This window comes from Salmo salar, chromosome ssa13, assembly GCF_905237065.1.
Source record: "Salmo salar chromosome ssa13, Ssal_v3.1, whole genome shotgun sequence".
Taxonomy (NCBI): Eukaryota; Metazoa; Chordata; class Actinopteri; order Salmoniformes; family Salmonidae; genus Salmo; species Salmo salar.
Genome location: NC_059454.1, coordinates 14,976,227 through 14,996,395, shown reverse-complemented (window position 1 = coordinate 14,996,395; position 20,169 = coordinate 14,976,227). Strand labels below are relative to the sequence as shown.

Here is a 20,169-nt window from a genome sequence, read left to right as displayed (position 1 = left end):
GAGATATAGCCAGCAGCCCAGAGATATAGCCAGCTGCAGCAGCCCAGAGATATAGCCAGTAGCATCCCAGAACCCAAATATATAGCCAATAGCAGGCCAGAACCCAGAGATATAGCCAGTAGCAGCCCAGAACCCAGAGATATAGCCAGTAGCAGCCCAGAACCCAGAGATATAGCCAGTAGCAGCCCAGAACCCAGAGATATAGCCAGTAGCAGGGCAGAACCCAGATTTATAGCCAGTAGCAGCACAGAACGCAGAGATATATATTCAGTAGCAGCCCAGAAACCAGATATATAGTCAGTAGCAGCCCAGAACCCAGAGATATAGTCAGTAGCAGCCCAGAACCCAGAGATATAGCCAGTAGCAGCCCAGAACCCAGAGATATAGCCAGTAGCAGCCCAGAACCCAGAGATATAGCCAGTAGCAGCCCAGAACCCAGAGATATAGTCAGTAGCAGCCTAGAACCCAGAGATATAGCCAGTAGCAGGGCAGAACCCAGATATATAGCCAGTAGTAGCCCAGAACCCAGAGATATAGCCAGTAGCAGGGCAGAACCCAGATATATAGCCAGTAGCAGGCCAGAACCCAGAGATACAGCCAGTAGCAGCCCAGAACCCAGAGATATAGCCAGTAGCAGCCCAGAACCCAGAGATATAGCCAGTAGCAGCCCAGAACACAGAGATATAGCCAGTAGCAGCCCAGAACCCAGATTTATAGCCAGTAGCAGCACAGAACCCAGAGATATATATTCAGTTGCAGCCCAGAACCCAGATATATAGTCAGTAGCAGCCCAGAACCCAGAGATATAGCCAGTAGCAGCCCAGAACCCAGAGATATAGTCTGTAGCAGCCCAGAACCCAGAGATATAGTCAGTAGCAGCCCAGAACCCAGACATATAGCCAGTAGCAGCCCAGAACCCAGAGATATAGCCAGTAGCAGCCCAGAACCCAGAGATATAGCCATTAGCAGCCCAGAACCCAGAGATATAGTCAGTAGCAGCCCAGAACCCAGATATATAGTCAGTAGCAGCCCAGAATCCAGAGATATAGTCAGTAGCAGCCCAGAACCCAGATATATAGTCAGTAGCAGCCCAGAACCCAGAGATATAGTCAGTAGCAGCAGCCCACTCAGACAATCTGACTCAGAGAAGAGGGCATCGTGCCCCAGCAAACACAGAACAAACCACTCCCATATTGACACTCACACTCTCTCCCTCCTTCACACACACACACTGAGAATTCACTATATTGAAATGAAAACCTAGTAAAACTCTACCTGTGTGTCTTTTTGTCTCCTCTTTCACCTTTGACCTGAAGCAACTTCCTTACAAGATGAACCTTTCAGACCAGGTACAGAGACAGCAAACATACAAACACAGCACCTAGAATCCCCTCTATCTGTTGGCAAACAACACTGTGGAGCATTTTCACTCACAGTGTATGTATGTGTGTGTGTGTGTGTGTGTGTGTGTGTGTGTGTGTGTGTGTGTGTGTGTGTGTGTGTGTGTGTGTGTGTGTGTGTGTGTGTTGCAGAGTTCCATTGAGGAGGAGCAGCAGCTGAGCAAGAACCAGTCTCTATTAGAGAGCCAACACCACCACCTGCTGCATTGTCTGGAGAAAACCACAGTGAGTACACACACACACACACACACAAAAGGTGACAAGCACATCAAACAAGAAAAAACGAAATGTTTAATATATTCGTTTTTTTTATCAAATGTAAAATAATATTCAAATCAAACCCCCAATGGACATGAATTTGAGATAAATGATGTGTCCCTGAATCATTTCATTTTATTTGGGAGGAGAGTGACAAAATAGACCCTCAAACGTTCGCTTTTCATATCTTGTGGGGAGATGCCTTGCGTGTTAGTATATTACATTTGAATGTATTCTTGCATTCTCTGGCATTGTGTTGCCTCTTTGTACATTGAAATGTTCAGCCTTTTTTTTGATGTGTTCAGATGTCCCTCCTCTTCTTTCATCCTCTCTCTCCTCTCCCCCCCCCCAATTCCCCTCTCTTCCCCCCTCTCTTCCTCTCTGTAGAATCATGAGTTTGCAGATGAGCTGTGTTATGAGCAGAGCTACCTGGAGGGGGCACTCCAGAGCTACCCGTCTCAAAGCCCCTCTCTCTCCAGCCAAGAAGGCATGACGGGCACCTGCTGTACCCGCCACACTAAGAGGAACCACGCCCCTTTACCCAACTCCAGTATTCCCACGTGCGCTCTCTCACACACACACCCTCATCATAACCTGCAGGAGCTCAGCACCATCCACATCCAGCCCCTCAACACCAGGTGAGCTAAGCACTGACCAGAAGTCAGGTTTAACACTAAATATGGTAATATTATCAGGGCTACACTATTACTATTGACCCAGAGTCAGTCCGACTGTTAAAACAAGCCCATAATGTGAGCTTATGCTATGGAAAAAAAATAATGAATTGGTTGACACCCAAGTCCATTACTAAAGAGAATGATATCTAGAATGCCAAATGGCTGTTAATTTCTCTCTGATATTTTGCTTTTCTCCAGTGATGCTGGTATGTCAGGTGCTATCAAATGACGTATCCCTGTCATAGTGTATTACATTGAGTCTTTCATGGGCTCAGCAGCAATATATACCTTCCTCTGTCATTTTACTTTATTTGATTCATTCTGTCATTATATTCCTCTTTTCCAAACCACTATGAATTAACAGGCTTATTTCCAAAAACTTGTCAATATTAAATATCATATTAAGGTGTGAGACATTCATTAGAACTGTTGAGGCTCCATGGGTTGATGAGGAATTCAACAACTGTATGGTTGAAAGAGATGGGGCAAAAGGAGTGGCTAATAAGTCTGGCTGCACATCTGACTGGCGGACTTACTGCAAATTGAGAAATGATGTGACTAAACTTGACAAAAAGAAGAAGAAACTGTATTATGAAGCCAAGATTAATGGAAATTCAACTCCATCTTTCATTGAATCAGATGGCTTATTCTGTCACGGATGTTGTATGAAAGAGACCAAGGCGCAGCGTTCCACATCTTTATTTCTATGTGAAACTATGCAAGACAAACTATAAACAAAAACGACGAAGAGGTGCTACATGCATAAACTCAAAATAATCTACCACAAACACTAGTGGGAAAAACAACAACTTAAATATGATCCCTAATTAGAGACAATGATGACCAGCTGCCTCTAATTGGGAATCATACGAAAACCCCAACCTAGAAAAAAGAACCTAGATCACAACATAGAAAATGTAAACTAGACAAAAACCCCAACATAGAAAAAAGAACCGAGAACACAGAAAATTTAAACTAGACAAAAACCCCAACATAGAAAAAAGAAACTAGAACCAAACATAGAAATAAATAAACTAGACAAAACCCCCCAGTCACGCCCTGACCTACTCTACCATAGAAAAATACGAGCTCTCTATGGTCAGGACGTGACATATTCATCACAAAACCAATTGATGTTGCACATTATTATAATGATTACTTAATTGGCACAGTGGGCAAACTTAAGCAGGAAATACCAACAACGAACAGTGAGCCATCGTATTCATGAATACAAAACAAACTGAATGAAAAGCATTGTAAGTTTGAATTCTGTAAAGTTAGCATGGGACAGGTGGAACAATTATTGTTATCGATCAATAATGACAAACCTTCTGGCATTGACAATTTAGATGGAAGGCTACTGAGGATGGTAGCTGACTCTATGGCCACTCCTATGTCATCTCTTTAATCTGAGTCCAGAGGAAGGTTTGTCCTCAGGCCTGGAGGGAAGCCAAAGTCATTCCGCTACCCAAGAGTGATAAAGCGGCCTTTACTGGTTCTAACAGTAGACCAATCAGCTTGCACCAAGATGTCTTATTCCTCTATGATAGAGTACCAATGTTATTGATACTCCTAATGAATGATATTCAGTTCTTCATCTCTTAGCAAACTTTTGGAAAAAAAATGTATTGACCAAATAAAATGCTATTTCTCTGTAAACAAATTAACAACAGACTTTCAGCATGCTTATAGAGAAGGGTACTCAACATGTACTGCACTGACACAAATGACTGATGATTAGTTGAAATGAATTGATAATAATAAGATTGTAGGAGCTGTACTGTTAGATTTCAGTGCAGCCTTTGATATTATTGACCATAACCTGTTATGTTTAATGCCTTTTCAACTTCTGCCATATTGTGGATTCAGAGCCATCTATCTAATAGAACTCAGAGGGTTTTATTTAATGGTAGCTTCTCTAATGTCAAACATGTAGAGGGTGGTGTACCGCAGGGCAGTTCTAGTTTATTACTGGCCACCCATTCCAAAACGGACTGCAACTCCTTGTTAAGGGTTTCAGTGACTTCATTAGCTGTGGTTGCTGAGATGTATATGGTTGAATCATCAGCATACATGGACACACAGGCTTTGTTTAATGCCGGTGGCATGTCATTGGTAAAAATATAAAAATGTAGAAGGCTGGTCTTGAACATCTCTAAAACTAAGAGCATTGTATTTGGTACAAATCATTCCCTAAGCTCTAGACCTCAGCTGAATCTGATAATGCATGGTGCGGTTGTTGAACAAGTTGAGGAGACTCCATTACTTGTTGAACAAGTTGAGGAGACTCCATTACTTGTTGAACAAGTTGAGGAGACTCATTACTTGGTGTTACCATAGATTGTAAACTGTCATGGTCAAAACATATAGATTCAATAGTTGTAAAGATGGGGAGAGGTCTGTCCGCAATACCGAAATGTTTTTTTTTTTTGACACCACACTCCACAAAACAAGTCCTGCAGGCCCTAGTTTTGTCTTATCATGATTATTGTCCAGCCATCTGGTCAAGTGTTGCTAAGAAAGACCTAGTTAATCTGCAGCTGGACCAGAACAGAGCGGCACGTCTTGATCTTCATTGTAATCAGAGGGCTACTATAAATACTATGCATGCCAGTCTCTCTTGGCTAAGAGTTGAGGAGAGACTGACTGCATCACTTCTTCTTTTTATAAGAAACAATGTGTTGAAAATTCCAAGTTGTTTGCATTGTCAACTTACGCACAGCTCTGACACACACACTTACCCCACCAGCCATGCCACCAGGGTTCTATTCATAGTCCCCAAATCCAGAACAAATTCAACAAAGTGTACATTATTATATAGAGCCTTTATTGCATGGAACTCACTTCCATCTCATATTGCTCAAATGAACAGCAAACCTGGTTTAAAAAAACAGATAAAGCTACACCTCACAACACCTCTCCCCTATTTGACCTATATATTTTGTGTGTATATATTGATATGTAGGCTATGTGTGCCGTTTTTAAATGTATATTGGTCTGACCTTGAGCTGTTCTTGTCTATTAATGTTGTGTATTATGTCATGTTTCATGTTGTTTGGACCCCAGGAAGAGTAGCTGGGGAACCCAGGAAGAGTAGCTGGGGACCCCAGGAAGAGCAGCTGGGGACCCCAGGAAGAGCAGCTGTGGCTTTTGCAACCGCTAATGGGGATCCTAATAAAATACCAAAAATACCCAAACATTGTGACAAGAAATAACTAACGGGTGTACTACAGTGAGGGGAAAAAGTATTTGATCCCCTGCTGATTTTGTACGTTTGCCCACTGACAAAGAAATAATCAGTCTATAATTTTAATGGTAGGTTTATTTGAACAGTGAGAGACAGAATAACAACAAAAAAATCCATGTCAAAAATGTTATAAATTGATTTGCATTTTAATGGGGATCCTAATAAAATACCAAAAATACCCAAACATTGTGACAAGAAATAACTAGCGGGTGTACTACAGTGAGGGAAAAAAGTATTTGATCCCCTGCTGATTTTGTACGTTTGCCCACTGACAAAGAAATGATCAGTCTATAATTTTAATGGTAGGTTTATTTGAACAGTGAGAGACAGAATAACAACAAAAAAATCCATGTCAAAAATGTTATAAATTGATTTGCATTTTAATGAGGGAAATAAGTATTTGACCCCCTCTCAACCAGAAAGATTGCTGGCTCCCAGGTGTCTTTTATACAGGTAATGAGCTGAGATTAGGAGCACACTCTTAAAGGGAGTGCTCCTAGTCTCAGTTTGTTACCTGTATAAAAGACACCTGTCCACAGAAGCAATCAATCAATCAGATTCCAAACTCTCCACCATGGCCAAGACCAAAGAGCTTTCCAAGGATGTCAGGGACAAGATTGTAGACCTACACAAGTCTGGAATGGGCTACAAGACCATCGCCAAGCAGCTTGGTGAAAAGGTGACAACAGTTGGTGCGATTATTCGCAAATGGAAGAAACACAAAAGAACTGTCAATCTCCCTCGGCCTGGGGCTCCATGCAAGATCTCACCTTGTGGAGTTGCAATGATCATGAGAACGGTGAGGAATCAGCCCAGAACTACACGGGAGGATCTTGTCAATGATCTCAAGGCAGCTGGGACCATAGTCACCAAGAAAACAATTGGCTCAGTTGGTAGAGCATGGTGTTTGCAACGCCAGCATGGTGTGTGCAACGCTAGGGTTGTGGGTTTGATTCCCACGGGGGGCCAGTACAAAAAAAAAAAAATGTAGGAAATGTATACATTCGCTACTGTAAGTCGCTCTGGATAAGAGCGTCTGCTAAATGACTAAAATGTAAAAAAAAATGTAAAAAATGTAACACACTACGCCGTGAAGGACTGAAATCCTGCAGTGCCCGCAATGGTCCCCCTGCTCAAGAAAGCACATATACATGCCCGTCTGAAGTTTGCCAATGAACATCTGAATGATTCAGAGGACAACTGGGTGAAAGTGTTGTGGTCAGATGAGACCAAAATGGAGCTCTTTGGCATCAACTCAACTCGCCGTGTTTGGAGGAGGAGGATTGCTGCCTATGACCCCAAGAACACCATCCCCACCGTCAAACATGGAGGTGGAAACATTATGCTTTGGGGGTGTTTTTCTGCTAAGGGGACAGGACAACTTCACCGCGACGATGGACGGGGCCATGTACCGTCAAATCTTGGGTGAGAACCTCCTTCCCTCAGCCAGGGCATTGACAATGGGCTGTGGATGGGTATTCCAGCATGACAATGACCCAAAACACACGGCCAAGGCAACAAAGTAGTGGCTCAAGAAGAAGCACATTAAGGTCCTGAAGTGGCCTAGCCAGTCTCCAGACCTTAATCCCATAGAAAATCTGTGGAGGGAGCTGAAGGTTCGAGTTGCCAAACATCAGCCTCGAAACCTTAATGACTTGGAGAAGATCTGCAAAGAGGAGTGGGACAAAATCCCTCCTGAGATGTGTGCAAACCTGGTGGCCAACTACAAGAAACATCTAACCTCTGATTGCCAACAAGGGTTTTGCCACCAAGTACTAAGTCATGTTTTGCAGAGGGGTCAAATACTTATTTCCCTCATTAAAATGCAAATCATTTTATAACATTTATGACATGCGTTTTTTCTGGATTTTTTGGTTGTTATTCTGTGTCTCACTGTTCAAATAAACCTACCATTAAAATTATAGACTGATCATTTCTTTGTCAGTGGGCAAACGTACAAAATCAGCAGGGGATCAAATACTTTTTTCCCTCACTGTATGCTCAAGGAGCTAGAATTTGTCAGTGCACAATTCAGCTGTGGGAACATGGCGACTCTCAATACTAGACAGCAGAAAGAGCTGGCCGCTACTATACAAGAGATTGTTCGTGAGGAGATTACCTCTGCCCTCAACTTACAATTAAAACCGGTAAATTAATCATTGGCAGTGATCACTGCTAAAGTGGATACCTATTCAACCAAAGTGGAAAGTCTGGAGAGGATAGCCAATGCGACAGACTTGGAAACAGCGCAAACTAGGTTGAAAAGGATAATGAAACTCACAAAAGAGAAGATGGAATTCAATGTGCAGGTCACAGGACTTGAAACTGAAGCGGGCCACCTAACTTCCTTCATGAGCAATCTTTTCTATGAACTGTCTGGGCAGGAGAGGCTGGGTCCCATGCCACTGATTAACATTGCACATCGCACAGGTCCTCTCAGGAATGGATCTTGTCTATGATTGTACGGGTCCACAGCTTTGAAGTCAAGCAGGGGCGGAAATCCCGGGGGGGACGGGGTGGGACATGACCCCCCCATCCTGGGAAAAATATGATTTGTCCCCCCCAATATATCACTGAAACATAACTATGTAATTTAAATAATATTAACCTCTCTGGGCTAGGCGGGACGAATTCGTCCCACCTACGCAACAGCCAGTGTAATCCAGTGGCGCGATTTTCAAATACCTTAGAAATGCTATTACTTCAATTTCTCAAACATATGACTATTTTACAGCATTTTAAAGACAAGACTCTCGTTAATCTAACCACACTGTCCGATTTCAAAAAGGCTTTACAACGAAAGCAAAACATTAGATTATGTCAGCAGAGTACCAAGCCAGAAATAATCAGACACCCATTTTTCAAGCTAGCATATAATGTCACAAAAACCCAGAAGACAGCTAAATGCAGCACTAACCTTTGATGATCTTCATCAGATGACACACCTAGGACATTATGTTATACAATACATGCATGTTTTGTTCAATCAAGTTCATATTTATATCAAAAACCAGCTTTTTACATTAGCATGTGACGTTCAGAACTAGCATACCCCCCGCAAACCTCCGGTGAATTTCCCAAATTACTCACGATAAACGTTCACAAAAAACATAACAATTATTTTAAGAATTATAGATACAGCACTCCTTTGTGCAATCGAGGTGTCCGATTTTAAAATAGCTTTTCGGTGAAAGCACATTTTGCAATATTCTCAGTAGATAGCCCAGCCATCACGGCTAGCCATTTAGACACCGACCAAGTTTAGCCCTGACCAAACTCCGATTTACTATTACAAAAGTTTGATTACCTTTGTTGTCTTCGTCAGAATGCACTCCCAGGACTGCTACTTCAATAACAAATGTTGGTTTGGTCCAAAATAATCCATCGTTATATCCAAATAGCGGCGTTTTGTTCGTGCGTTCCAAGACACTATCTGAAGTGTAAATAAGGGTCACGAGCATGGCGCAATTCGTGACAAAAAATGTCTAAATATTCTATTACCGTACTTCGAAGCATGTCAACCGCTGTTTAAAATCCATTTTTATGCCATTTTTCTCGTAAAAAAGCGATAATATTCCGACCGGGAATCTGCGTTTAGGTAAACAGAGGAAAGAAAACAAAGCATTCGGTCGACGCGGGCACGCGCCTGAGTCTCACAGTACTGTAACCAGCCACTACCCAAACGCGCTACTTTTTTTCAACCAGAGCCTGCAAAGCCACGATTCAGCTTTTTGCCGCCTTCTGAGAGCCCATTGGAGCCGTAGGAAGTGTCACATAACAGCAGAGATCCTTTGTTTTGGATAGAGATGACAAAGAAGGCCAAGAAATGGTCAGACAGGGTACTTCCTGTACAGAATCTTCTCAGGTTTTGACCTGCCATTTGAGTTCTCTTATACTCACAGACACCATTCAAACAGTTTTAGAAACTTTGGAGTGTTTTCTATCCAAAGCCAATAATTAGATGCATATTCTAGTTACTGGGCAGGAGTAGTAACCAGATTAAATCGGGTCCGTTTTTTATCCAGCCATGTCAATACTGCCTCCTAGCCCTAACAGGTTAATAATACGCAATGAAAGCAATTGTGCTCATTATAGACACTTAATAGCGCGTTTTTAAGTTTCAAAAGATTGCGACCCCCCCGCACTTTGCCTCACAATGGTTTGATCCACTGCCAGTTCCTTAGTTTGCACGTAACTGCCGTGAGGTTCATCCAGTCAATCGCGCACACACACACTAGCTGAATATGCAGAGCTAGCGCGCAAATATTAACTATTAAGCTTGCTAGTACCTATTCCATTTATGTGGCGTCGTCAAAGATGGAATCAGCATGCAGATGATGTAAGTTAGTGCTTCAAAGTCCTTGTGATAAGGTTAGCGATAAACTGAAGTCCAAACTGAACAGAACTACACTCTCTTCTACCATTGTCTTAAATATATTTAATGGTCTCGTTGCAAAAGCTAAATTGTCGCAAGGGAACTTTTATTTATTTATTTATTTCACCTTTATTTAACCCGGGTAGCAAAGATTATAGCAAACACCACTGAAACTGAATTGGTGCTCGCTAGCTTTGCAAATTCAGCTATTGTTGGAAGCCAGCCAATATGAAACAAACTATTAAAATTACAAAAGGTTGCAGCATATGTTGTGTAAATGGTGAACTCATACAGCTGTCAACTCTTGTCATTTTAATCCGTTTCACATTTGCTAGCTACCTTTTAGATCGAAGCCCAAATAGAATGATTGAAGATGATAGAAGCCCATCTCCTACTGTAAATAACCTACACACTGTGTGTGTAGCCAGCCAGCCAGCCAGGTAGAAAAATGGCAGAAAAATAAAAGACGGACATCAGAGTATTTTTCAATACACCAAAACGCATCGTAAGAACCCTAGTAGCCTAATATCTCAAAGACTAGTTGATAAAATGTTCATAAGAAAGAAATGAAATTCTAATGGAAATGTTTCACAATGATGTCATTAGGCAGAGCAGGCAACAGATGGCACACAGACAGCAGAGTTGGGGACAGATATGCAGGGACAGACTGGCAGAGACAGGGAGTCTCAGGTAAGTTTGTTGAGTCTTTGTTTGGCAACATAATGAAAGGTTCTCAATTTTTTTGACTTGTAAAATAGGAACATAATTGGAAAATGCCATGGATACCCCCACTCTCAACTTAAACTGGTGACTGAACTAAGATTTGTTAAAGGCAATGGTATTGCTGTTGTGATTAGTTGTGTAGTTTTGGGTACCGGTAGTTAGGAGTACGGCAAACACCTTATTTCTTTGGTTCCTCAATATACATTTACCATATTACAATGTAGGCTATGTGTTACAGCACTACTTTTGGTGTCCCCCTCAGGAATTGCTCTTGAGAAAATTTCATGTAATTGTCCCCTCCAAAGTGGATATCAGATTTTCGCCCCTGAAGTCAAGCCGTGAATTGTTCGCCTTGCAGCGGAATCCAGGGGTCTGACCTATGTGGGGAAGTGGAGACCTACAAAGAAGTGAGATCCCAGCTACGCAAGCTAAACCTAAGATGCGGCTTCATCCACCCGACAAAACATATATTGACCTTCCAGAATACAAACACCCACATTTTCTGCTGCCAGGAAGGCTAAAGACTTCTTCGATAAGCACATCAAGTCCAACACACAAGGTGACGAGCTGACAGATCTAGGTGCTGCCATAGGACAATGATGAGGAAACCCTCGCAATTGGGTAAAAGGAACACTATTATTATTGCTGAGCATTGGACTTAGGCAATATAATAATAATAATAATAATGACAATGTTCCAGGACATTTAGACATTGATGACTCCACGCCAATTAATGAACAATGGATAATATATTGAAGTGCCATACAGACTGGGGTTGCTTCCTTGTGGTGCTACAGCACATTGCATCCCTATGGATTAAACGGTTTACAATAGATGGCCAGTCCCTAAGGGGCTTCCACACAATTCCTTTTTGCTTGTTTTTTTCTTTCTTCCTATGTTTAAGCTAATTTAGACCATATAATAATTTTAAAAATGAGGATATTTGAGTTTTTCTTAGACCAAAGAAAATACCCCCCCTCCCCCCCAACAACAACAAAAAATGGGTGGGGAATGACCAATGGGTGGGGAATGACCAATGGGTGTGTTTCCCTGTAGGTCCAGCTTTTTGTTTTATATTATTAACACTGAAGATAATAATTACATCATTAATACTATTTAATTTGTTACAATGACAACGCTAGCTATTGACTCTTGGAATGTGAAAGGCCTAAACTCACCAATTAAACGTCGTCTTGATATCCTAACAATAAACCATGTCGATATAGCAATGCTCCTAGAAACACACCTGCTCCAAAAAGACTCACATAGAACAAAACCATTTGTACAAACTGGCTGCTTTTTCATCAGCCCCAAACAAAACTAAAGGTGTAATCATAATGATTCATAAGAAACTCAAAATTACCATCTTGGGTAAAGGCAAAGACTAAGAAGGCAGAATCACTTTCCTTAAATGTATCCATAATGAAAATAAAATTGCCTTTATTCATGTGTATGCTCCAAATTCATATGATTCATTTTCAAGTTTTTTTATTCTTTGAACAGCATATTGTTAGAATTAACTGAATTCTAACTGGTTATTGTACAGACATAAATGCCATTCTGGACATGCAGGACAAATCTAATAAGACCAACAACAAACCATAGGCAACCAAGGTTCTCCAACGTATACTCTCTGATTACAACCTCATTGATGCCTGGCGAGCTCATAACCCTAAAGCAAAAGAGTACACTTGCTATTCAAACAGGCACAAAACATTCTCCCGAATTAATTCCATACTATTATGTACTCCTCTATTTTCTTTAATCTAGAAAATAGACATTCAACATATGAGCATATCTGATCATCATGCCTATCACTGCCTGATACAACATTCAGAATCTCCTAAAAGAGCCACAAGATGGCGCTTTAAAGAAGATATCAGAATTGGAAAAGTTGTTAACGACATTAGAGTGTTCTCAACCAACACTTTTTTCAGACCAGGTAGCGACTCTTTTCAAAGTCAAAACAAACTATTGATAAGACAGAGAGCAACATTTGGCCAACCATCAATTTAAACTCAACAAAATTAGACAAATATCTCTCAATTCTACAGATCATGTCATCTCATTATACGGCAACGATATCTTACTTTAGCTAGGCAATGTTCTCAATCCCTCCCAAAACATCAGAACATCATAGACAATGTCAGCTCAATCTCAAGTTATAAAATCAGACCTACTGCTTCTACTACATCTCTACTTATGGAATCCCAATCATATCCCATTTTATTTCCTTCCTTAGATAAAAACCATTGCCAGAAACTTTAAAGGGAAATTCCATATTTGTAATCTCCAGCACCATCCCAAAATCACCATATGTGAAAATTGTGCATGTCCATGTTTTGTAGTAAAAAAGATAGATGAAGATACATTAAGTGTTTCCAATGACATTATCAACAAATTACTAGACAATTAGTAGGTAATACCTACCCATAATTGGTTAAAATCACATGATGCACACCGATGTCATTGGAAACACTTACTGTATCTTCCTCTATCTTTTTTACTACATAACATGGAAATGCCCATTTTCACATATGTGGATGTTGGGATGGAATTGTGAAATGTCCCTTTATCAGAAATCTCAAATCAATTCAATTAGACGTCAGCAGATGGACAAATATCCTAGTTGCTTTAACCGGACGAATATCTATTGTCAAAATGAATATATTGACACAGGCTGAATTTCTGTAGTTCTATGCTTCCCTTGTCTCCCCCTTCTGGCTGTTGGGATGAAATCCATAGCGCGGTTTAAAAATGTATATGGTAAGGTAAGCGAGCCCGGATAAAATTAACTAACTTTCAAAGGGGGAAAGATGTAGGAGGACTATCCATACCAAACTTTAAATTGTATTTCCAGGCACTAGCATTTCATCCCATCCTAAATTGGCTTAGACATGATTATTCCATCCCCTGGCTGAGTATTGAGAGAAATATGGTGTCTCCTATTGCCCTGGAAGAGGCGGTCAATCAATCAAATGTATTTATAAATCCCTTTTTACATCAGCCGATGTCACAAAGTGCTGTACAGAAACCCAGCCTAAAACCCCAAACAGCAAGCAATTCAGATGTAGAAGCATGGTGGCTAGGAAAAACTCCCTAGAAAGGCAGGAACCTAGGAAGAAACCTAGAGAGGAAACAGGCTCTGAGGGGTGGCCAGTCCTCTTCTGGCTGTGCCGGGTGGCGATTAATAACAGTACATGGCCAAGATGATCAAACGTTCATAGATGACCTTCAAGGTCAAATAATAATAATTACAGTGGTTGTAGAGGGTGTAACAGCTCAGCACCTCAGGAGTAAATGTCAGTTGGCTTTTCATAGCCATTCACAGTTAGAGACAGGAGGTGCGGTAGATAGACGAGAGAGAGTCGAAAACAGCAGGTCCGGGACAAGGTAGCACGTCCGGTGAACAGGTCAGGGTTCCATAGCCGCAGGCAGCAGCACAACCAGGTGGACTGGGGACAGCAAGGAGTCATCAGGCCAGGTAGTCGTGAGGCATGGTCCTAGGGCTCTGGTTCTCCGAAAGAGAGAGAGAGATTTAGAGGGAGCATACTTAAATTCACACAGTACACCGAATAAGACAGGAGAAATACTCCAGATATAACAGACTGACCCTAGCCCCCCGACACATAAACTATTGCAGCATAATTACTGGACGCTGAGACAGGACGCAAAAAAATTACTGGACGCAAAGCACAGCCCCCACACCACTAGACATATCTTCAACCATCAACTTACTACCCTACTCCTAGGGATGGCATGGAAGAGCACCAGTAAGCCAGTGAGTCAGCCCCCATAATAGGGTTAGAGGCAGAGAATACCAGTGGAGAGAGGGGAACCAACCATGCAGAGACAGCAAGGGCGGTTCGTCGCTCCAGTGCCTTTCCGTTCACCTTCAAACCCCTGGGCCAGACTACACTCAATCATAGGACCTATTGAAGAAATGAGTCTTCAATAAAGACTTAAAGGTCGAGACCGAGTCTGCATCTCTCACATGGATAGGCAGACCATTCCATAAAAATTGAGCTCTATAGGAGAAAGCCCTGCCTCCAGCTGTTTGCTTAGAAATTCTATGGACAATAAGGAGGCCTGTGTTGTGACTGTAGCATACGTGAAGGTATGTACGGCAAGACCAAATCGGAAAATTAGGTAGGAGCAAGCCCATGTAATGCTTTGTAGGTTAGCAGTAAAATCTTGAAATAAGCCATAACAGGAGGCCAGTGTAGAGAGGCACTGGAGTAATATGATCACATTTTTTGGTTCTAGCAGCCGTGTTTAGCGCCAACTGAAGTTTATTTAGTGCTTTATCTGGGTAGCCGGAAAGTAGAGCATTGCAGTAGTCTAATCTAGAAGGGACAAAAGCATCGATACATTTTTCTGACAGAAAATCATTTATTGGACAGAAAATTTCTGATTTTTGCAATGTTACGTAGATGGGGAAAAAAGCTGTACTTGAAACAGTCTTGATATGTTCGTCAAAAGAGAGATCAGGGTCCAGAGTAACGCCAAGGTCTTTCACAGTTTTATTTGAGATGACTGTACAACCATCAAGATTAATTGTCAGATCCAACAGAAGATCTCTTTGTTTCTTGGGACCTAGAACTAGCATCTCTCATGTCTGAGTTTAAAAGTAAAACATTTGCCGCCATCTACTTCCTTATGTCTGAAACATAGGCTTCCAGGGAGGGCAATTTTGGGGCTTCACCATGTTTCATCGAAATGTACAGCTGTGTATCGTCAAGTTAACATTATGTTTCCGAATGACATCACCAAGAGGTAAAATACATAGTGAAAACATTAGTGGTACTAAAACGGAACCTTGAGGAACACTGACATTTACAGTTGATTTGTCAGAGGACAAACCATCCACAGAGACAAACTGATATCTTTCCGACAGATAAGACCTAAACCAGGCCAGGAGTTGTCCGTGTAGACCAATTTGTAGACCAAATCTCGCCAAAAGAGTGTGTGATCGATGGTATCAAAAGCATCGCTAAGGTATAGGAGCACGAGGACAGATGCAGAGCCTTGGTGTGACGCCATTAAAAGGTTATTTACCACCTTCACGAGTGCAGTCGCAGTGCTATGATGGGATCTAAAACCAGACTGAAGCGTTTCATATACATTTTGTCTTCAGGAAGGCAGTGAGAGGAATGGGAGATTTGATATAGGCCGATAGTTTTTTTATATTTTCTGGGTCAAGGTTTGGCTTTTTCAAAAGAAGCTTTATTACTGCCACTTTTAGTGAGTTTGATACACATCCGGTGGATAGGGAGCCGTTTATTATGTTCAGCATAGGAGGGCCCAGCACAGGAAGCAGCTCTTTCAGTTGTTTAGTTGGAATAGGGTCCGGTATGCAGCTTGAAGGTTTAGAGGCCATGTCTATTTTCATCAATGTGTTAACACACACAAATGGACGCAGCGGTCTAAGGCACTGTATCTCAGTGCAAGAGGCATCACTATAGTCCCTGGTTCGAATCCAGGCTGTATCACATCCTGCCGTGATTGGGAGTCCCACAGGGCGAAGCACAATTGGCCCAGCGTCGTCTGGGTAGGCCGTCATTGTAAATAAAGGTTACACACACACACACCACACTGACCAAAAAGTTATTTTGTTGGCTTTTACCAGTAAAACATAATCAAAAGCTATTTCTTTCACTTACTTGCTGTGCTGTTTTGTTGTTCATTTGTTCAGATGTTTCATTCTCAACCAGGATTTCATCATACATGTCAAGCAGTTAAGTTTCAGCTCTGTTTGTCCGTGGCCTCTCTTCCTTGGTGCGCGCTGTCACTGTGTCCGTTTCCATCTTGTCTAACTGTGTATGTAACATTTCACGTAAACCCTGTTTCCTGTCTGCATCGAAGTAGCAGTCCTTGTACCTAGCATCGAGCACGGTGGTGACATAGTAAAGAGGCTCAGAGAGAATACCACTAAATCGCTTGTTCACAGCCCCGGAGACTTTTGTAAGTTTTAACCCCGCGGTCTGTCGGCAGTTTTGTTGAGCAGGCGTTTCAATGCCATGACAGAGGGTATCACGTCTCCTGCAGACGCAGTTGATTAGCTTATTTCTTAGTCAGTTGTTCATATGGCACTAGGAGTGTGTTCATGTTTCCAAGTTTCGAACATGTTCTCAAATGCCATTGAAATGGCAGCAGGGTATGAGTACCAGCATTCTTGAGCATGCAATACGGCTTTCCTCAGTACGAAATCCTCGTCGACCCACTGTGCTGTCAGACTCAGCATGCTCATGGGGCTGACATCGCTGGTCCAAATGTCAGTCGTGACGCCCATAGCAAGCAGTATAATGAATTCCATTATCTTGGCGTTAATGGATTTCGGCTTTGAGTTGTCTCGCTAAAATTTTCTTACTCTTTCAAATGATTGCTCAACTTGAACTTCTTTAGTTGTTGGAAGTGTGCACTTAGTATTTTTCTGCTTTTATTCTGTGTAGCGCTGTATTTTTCGTGGCGTCATTACATCATCTACTTACGTTATATAGGTATGCACGTCAGCTTTGGCATCGGTTTTGCACATCGGCGTTAAACTAGACAATGCCGATGATGGCATTTTTAGCTAATATTGTCCGATTCCGATATGCTCACGATATATCGTGCATCCCTATGGGATTTATAAATAAATTATCTGGGTTCCCGAAATGACTGATCTTAATAATATATAAACAACTTTTGGAAAGCTCATATTCTGAGCTTGCCATTAACCTCTTGGGGCTAGGTGGGACGCTAGCGTGCCACCTGTGGTGCACTCCATCAACAGCAGGTGCATTTCAAGAGCGGCAAATTTGAATCCAAATAAATGTCAAAATTCAAATTTTTCAAAAATACAACTATGTTACACCATTTGAAAGATAAACATCTCCTTAATCTAACCACGTTTTACGATTTCAAAAAGGTTTTACGGCGAAAGCATAAATTTAGAGTATGTTAGGACAGTACATTTACAAGAGTTGTGTGTAATGTTTTGTCAAGTCAAAGACAGGGTCACCAAAACCATAAAACCAGCTAAAATGATACACTAACCTTTTACAATCTCCATCAGATGACACTCCTAGGACATTATGTTAGACAATGCATGCATTTTTAGTTCTATCAAGTTCATATTTATATACAAAAACAGCGTTTTACTATGGCATTGATGTTGAGGAAATCGTTTCCCTCCAATAACCGGCAGTCAAGTCAGCGTCACAAATTAAATAATTAAAATTAGAAAACATTGGTAAAATATTATATTGTCATTTAAAGAATTATAGATTTACATCTTTTGAACGCAATCAACTTGCCAGATTTAAAAATAACCTTACTGGGAAATCACACTTTGCAATAATCTGAGCACTGTGCCCAGAAAAATACGCGTTGCGATACAGACTAGACGTCATGTTGGGGAGATCTAAAATCGAAAATACTATGTAAATAATCCATTACCTTTGATTCTCTTCATCAGATGTCACTTCCAGGTATCACAGGTCCATAACGAATGTAGTTTTGTTCAAAAAAGCTCATCATTTATGTCCAAAAATCTCCGTCTCGTTAGCACATGATGTAAGCCAGCCGGACTTCTCGTCATGAACGAGGGGAAAAAAATATTTCCGTTCGTTCAAACATGTCAAACGTTGTATAGCATAAATCATTAGGGCCTTTTTTAACCAGAACATGAATAATATTCAAGGTGGACGAATGCATAGCCTTTTATAACGTATTGGAACGAGGGTACCCAACATGAAGTAGCGCGCCAGGTGTCTAATGGGACATCACCGTTCCATGGCTCTTGTTCGGTCAGATCTCCCTCCAGAAGACTCAAAACACTTTGTAAAGGCTGGTGACATCTAGTGGAAGCAATAGGAAGTGCCAAAATATTCCTAAACCCCTGTGTTTTTCAATGGGATAGGTTTAAAATCAATACAACACATCAGGTATCCACTTCCTGTCAGAAAATGTCTCAGGGTTTTGCCTGCCAAATGAGTTCTGTTATACTCACAGACACCATTCAAACAGTTTTGGAAACTTTAGAGTGTTTTCTATCCATATATAATAAGTATATGCATATTCTAGTTACTGGGTAGGATTAGTAACCAGATTAAATCGGGTACATTTTTTTTATCCAGACGTGCAAATGCTGCCCCCTAGACCCAACAGGTTAAAAAAGTATGGTCCACATATCTAATTGAATCTCAACAATCCTTTCACTGGAACAGAATGAGGAAAAATATGACCTTGGCATCCCGTAATCTGAACCATCAACTTATAAATGTTAACCTCTCTATGCTAGGCGGGACGAATTCGTCCCACCTACGTAACAGCCACTGCTATCCTGTGGCGCGATTTTCAAAACCTTAAAAATCCTATTACTTCAATTTCTCAAACATATGACTATTTTACAGCCATTTAAAGACAAGACTCTCGTTAATCTAACCACACTGTCCGATTTCAAAAAGGCTTTACAACGAAAGCAAAACATTAGATTATGTCAGCAGAGTACCAAGCCAGAAATAATCACACACCCATTTTTCAAGCCAGCATATAATGTCACCAAAACCCAGAAGACAGCTAAATGCAGCACTCACCTTTGATGATCTTCATCAGATGACAACCCTAGGACATTATGTTATACAATACATGCATGTTTTGTTCAATCAAGTTCATATTTATATCAAAAACCAGCTTTTTACATTAGCATGTGACGTTCAGAACTAGCATACCCCCGCAAACTTCCGGGAATTCGCTAACATTTTACTAAATTACTCACGATAAACGTTCACAAAAAGCATAACAATTATTTTAAGAATTATAGATACAGACCTCCTCTATGCACTCGATATGTCCGATTTTAAAATAGCTTTTGGTGAAAGCACATTTTGCAATATTCTAAGTACATAGCCCAGGCATCACGGGCTCGCTATTTAGACACCCGGCAAGTTTAGCACTCACCATAATCATATTTACTATTATAAAAGTTTCATTACCTTTTGTTGTCTTCGTCAGAATACACACCCAGGACTGCTACTTCAATAACAAATGTTGGTTTGGTCCAAAATAATCCATCGTTATATCCGAATAGCGCCGTTTTGTTCGATGCGTTCCAGACACTATCCGAAATAGTAAAGAAGTGTCACGCGCATGGCGCAATTCGTGACAATAAAATTCTAAGTATTCCATTACCGTACTTCGAAGCATGTCAACCGCTGTTTAAAATCAATTTTTACGACATTTTTCTCGTAGAAAAGCGATAATATTCCGACAGGGAATCTCCTTTTCGGCAAACAGAGGAAAAAAATCCCAAAGGCGGGGGCGGTCGGGGTCACGCGCATAAGCCAGTGTCTCTTGATCGGCCACTTGAGAAAGGCGATAATGTGTTTCAGCCTGGGGCTGGAATGACGACATTCTGTTTTTTCCCGGGCTCTGAGAGCCTATGGAAGACGTGGGAAGTGTCACGTTAGAGCAGAGATCCTTAGTAAATGATAGAGATGGAAAAGA

The 20,169-nt window shown here is 41.3% G+C and overlaps 1 protein-coding gene across 3 annotated transcripts in view; it reads left to right on the top strand.

The window, feature by feature from the left end:
• Positions 1-20,169, top strand: part of kcnd3 (potassium voltage-gated channel, Shal-related subfamily, member 3) — a 346,737-nt gene that overhangs the window by 322,403 nt on the left and 4,165 nt on the right. For 2 of the 3 annotated variants that reach the window (XM_045692984.1, XM_014134606.2), the window contains exons 5-7: positions 1,317-1,349; positions 1,533-1,625; positions 2,046-2,296. In XM_045692984.1, coding sequence (XP_045548940.1) covers positions 1,317-1,349; positions 1,533-1,625; positions 2,046-2,296 — 377 coding nt within the window. The remainder of the gene's footprint in view (positions 1-1,316; positions 1,350-1,532; positions 1,626-2,045; positions 2,297-20,169) is intronic. The other variant, XM_014134607.2, reaches the window with a different exon arrangement.